Below are 3,111 nucleotides of genomic sequence, written 5' to 3'. Positions count from 1 at the left end.
CCGCCGTCCCCTCCGTAACAACTGCCCCCCCCCCAAATATAACCCAAGGTACATCGAGCTCAAGGATTACATCCTGCAGCGCCGCGAGGCCCTCACCGGTGGCCGCGTCACCGCCGCGGACCGCCCCTCCATCATGGACCTCGATTCGGACGACGCCGCAGTGGGCCTGGGGGGCGGCGCCGCCAAGAAGAGCAAGGGCTTCTCCTCATGAGGCGATTCCTTGCCTTGAGGCGGCCCCCGGGCCGGCGCGGGCGGCGCCATGGCCCCGCGGCCGCGGCGCGGGGGCCGCGGGGGTGCGCGTTCCCGCCGCCGATTGTGCAGTGTGTTTCCGATTTTCGAGCAACGTGGGGCAAGCCGGCGGCCGGCGTGCCGGGGCTTTCGGCGCGCGGGGCGAGGCCGGGCGATCCCTGCCGCTTTTTCCCCCTCGGCGGCGGCGGGGCGGCAGGCGCCTTACAGGCGCCGCTGCTGCTGCTGTCGACAGTTTTGAGAGTGCTGCTGCTCCCTGCGTCCTGAGGGCTTGTTTTCGTGCTTGCTTACTGCCGCATGCTTGAGAGCGTGCGAGCGGCTTGGTGGGAGCGGCCGCTTGAATCCTAGGCAGGCTCTTATCAACTTTTTCTTATTGAAAGCCATCACACATGTAACCACTCGCTTACAAACACCTTGCCTGCGGGACTGGCCAGTGTCACCCACAGACGTCCCTCACAAGCAGCGGCTCCCTGCAGCACGCACTCAGCAGCTCGAGGCGCATGACTCTCGTGGAGCAGCTTCACTTTGCGGCTTGCAAGCCGAGCTCCCGTGCGCTCAAACTCCGCTCAAACTCCGCGGTCAGCAGGATGTCAGAATGACGTCACATCACGCCCCGTCCCGCGCCTGCGCCACCCACAGCCCCTCGAACAGCTCGTCCCAAATTGCCTCCTGGCAGCTGCCGTACCCGGCCGCGCGCCGCCGGAAGTCGCGCAGCGCGCGCCGCTCGTCGGCGCGCCAGCCGGCGCCGGCGGGGGCCTTGGCGTTGAGCATGGTGTCGGCCATGTAGTGCAGCCACAGGGTGTTGGTGGCGGGGTGGGGGGCGGCCCACTGGCCGCGCGTGAGCTTGAGCATTCGACGGTAGGTGTCAGCCTATGTTGGGGGGCGTGCGATAAAGAGAGGGTTGTGATTTTGCGTGTGCGTTTGTATGTTCATGTGTGTGTGTGTGTGAGTGTGTGTGTGTGTGCACACGCGTGTGTTGGAGAGGGACAGGAAGGAGCGGACGGCTCGTGTGGGCGGGAAGCGCGGGCATGCATAGCTCAGGGCTGGCTTTGGAGCTGTGGTGCGTTTGGGGCTGGCGAGCACGTGAGCAATCCTCTGCTTGGAGGTTTGATCAAAGGTGAAGGCGGGCTCCCAGGCGGCAATGCACAAAGAAAAGGGCAGCCAAGCAGGCAGTGTGGCGTTGATGGTGGCTGGGTGCCAACCTGGCAGTTGCCCTTAGGCCCCCGGAAGAGCTCGGGGTCGGCAGACAGGTCACAGAAGGCGACGTCGCCGGCCGGCGTCTGCAGCCGCGACGCGGTGAAGTCGATCAGCGTCGCGAGCACGCCCTGGGGCAGCAGTGGTGGCGTTTGGTGGTGCGTGTGGTGTGTGTCGATTTTTTTACGTGAGTGTGTGTGTGTTTAGGGGGACGGCGGCAGGGAGTCGGGTGGTGCAAATGCAAGAGTCATGTGTGAGGCGGCGAAATCATCACAGGGCAGCCTCCCCTACCGGGTCATGGGGTGACAGGTGAGGATGTCCCTCGGCGTCCGAGCGCCCTCCCCTCGAAAGCCCCCCACACCCCTTTTACCGTCCCCTCCACTTCCGGCCCCGCGCCCCCCTCCGCCCGCGCCGGCGCGCCCACCTGCGTCTGCACGCTGACGTCCATGCCGCGCAGCCGGCAGCTGGTGGTCAGGCTGGGCGCCGCGCGCAGCAGCACGTTGCCCCAGTGCAGGTCCCGGTGCTCAAAGCCCAGCGCCTCCTCGCCCACAGCGAGCGCCAGCGTGATCTGTGCGTGCGGATCGCGGCGCAAAACCTCGGAAACAGCAACGGGCGGTGCCGTCGGGGTACCAACCAAAGCGTGCGGCGAGCGTACTGAGTGCCACAGACAACCTTGAGAGGCACCGACAATAGAAGGGCGGGCGTTTAAACCAGGCCATGCAGTGCGCGCAACGGCCGGCCCACCTGCAGCAGCACGCTGCGGGCCTGGTGGAAGCTGCTGATGCGGTACGCCTCCAGGTCGCGGCCCGCCTCCTCCATCGCCAGCACGCAGAAGAGCTGCCCCGCGGGCAGGCCCTCCAGGGCGTCGTTCTCTGCGGGTGATGGGTGTGTATGTGTTGGTGTGCGCGTGGAGGGGTGGGGGATTGGGTGGGCGTGCGTGTGGGTGGGCGTCCGGGTCGGCAGACAGGCACTAGAGGCGTTCGAGAAACGCGGGGTAGAGGCAAGGCATGTGGGAGGCAACGGAACGGAGGAGTCGCGCCAGGTGCGTCCCTGCGCCGCTGCTTCGCGCGCCGCAAGCCCGGCAAAGCGGGGTGCGACGCGGCCGCGGCTGCCGGGGTTGGTTGTGGGTCCCCACACCAGCTCACGCGGATGCGGCCGCCCACTCTCACACAGCAACCGCGTGCGCCGCTTCGTAGGGGCAAGACGCCGCGGATTTTCCCAGACGCGGCACACGCGTCTTTCGCCCCGCCCCCCTCACCCGAGGTGTGGGCCTTGTCCCAGGCCTTCCAGGCCTTGACCAGGGCCTTGGGGTACTTGCCGCGGCACACGCCGACGCGGCAGGTGCGCACGAACGCTGACGTCACGCTGTCAAGCCGCTCGCCTTTGGGGGGGGGGGGGGACGGCACGAGGGGAGTCGATGAGTTGAAAGGAGCGGGGCGCCAGCAGTTTGGAAGGTGCTCCGTAAATGATCAGCGAAGCGGGACCGCACATTGCCCATGACTCATACGCATATACACACACTAGCACATACTCTCGCGCACACATACACACACCGATCACACACGCAAAGACACGACAGGACGCGCATACAGCGCGTCCGTCCAGTCATGCGCACAAACGACCCGGCCACAAGCGGCCCACGCCCACACCACATGGGGCCCCACCCTCACC

General features: G+C 66.8%; 2 protein-coding genes across 2 annotated transcripts; one reads left to right on the top strand and one right to left on the bottom strand.

Moving 5' to 3' along the window:
• Nucleotides 1-48: 48 nt before the first annotated feature.
• MNEG_15637 (hypothetical protein) lies at nucleotides 49-211 on the top strand (the record flags this gene model as incomplete). Its single annotated transcript, XM_014035893.1, has 1 exon — nucleotides 49-211. A coding segment is annotated over one exon (163 nt), but the record flags the coding sequence as incomplete, so codon positions are not given.
• A 641-nt stretch (nucleotides 212-852) lies between these two features.
• MNEG_15636 (hypothetical protein) lies at nucleotides 853-2,931 on the bottom strand (the record flags this gene model as incomplete). Its single annotated transcript, XM_014035892.1, has 6 exons — nucleotides 853-1,116; nucleotides 1,449-1,571; nucleotides 1,865-2,008; nucleotides 2,185-2,312; nucleotides 2,699-2,821; nucleotides 2,925-2,931. The coding sequence occupies 6 exons, from the start codon at nucleotides 2,929-2,931 to the stop codon at nucleotides 853-855; spliced, it is 789 nt and encodes a 262-aa protein (XP_013891346.1).
• Between the last annotated feature and the right edge of the window lie 180 nt (nucleotides 2,932-3,111).

Source organism: Monoraphidium neglectum (assembly GCF_000611645.1).
Source record: "Monoraphidium neglectum strain SAG 48.87 unplaced genomic scaffold scaffold05514, whole genome shotgun sequence".
Classification (NCBI taxonomy): domain Eukaryota; kingdom Viridiplantae; phylum Chlorophyta; class Chlorophyceae; order Sphaeropleales; family Selenastraceae; genus Monoraphidium; species Monoraphidium neglectum.
This window is presented reverse-complemented; position numbering and strand designations above follow the sequence as displayed.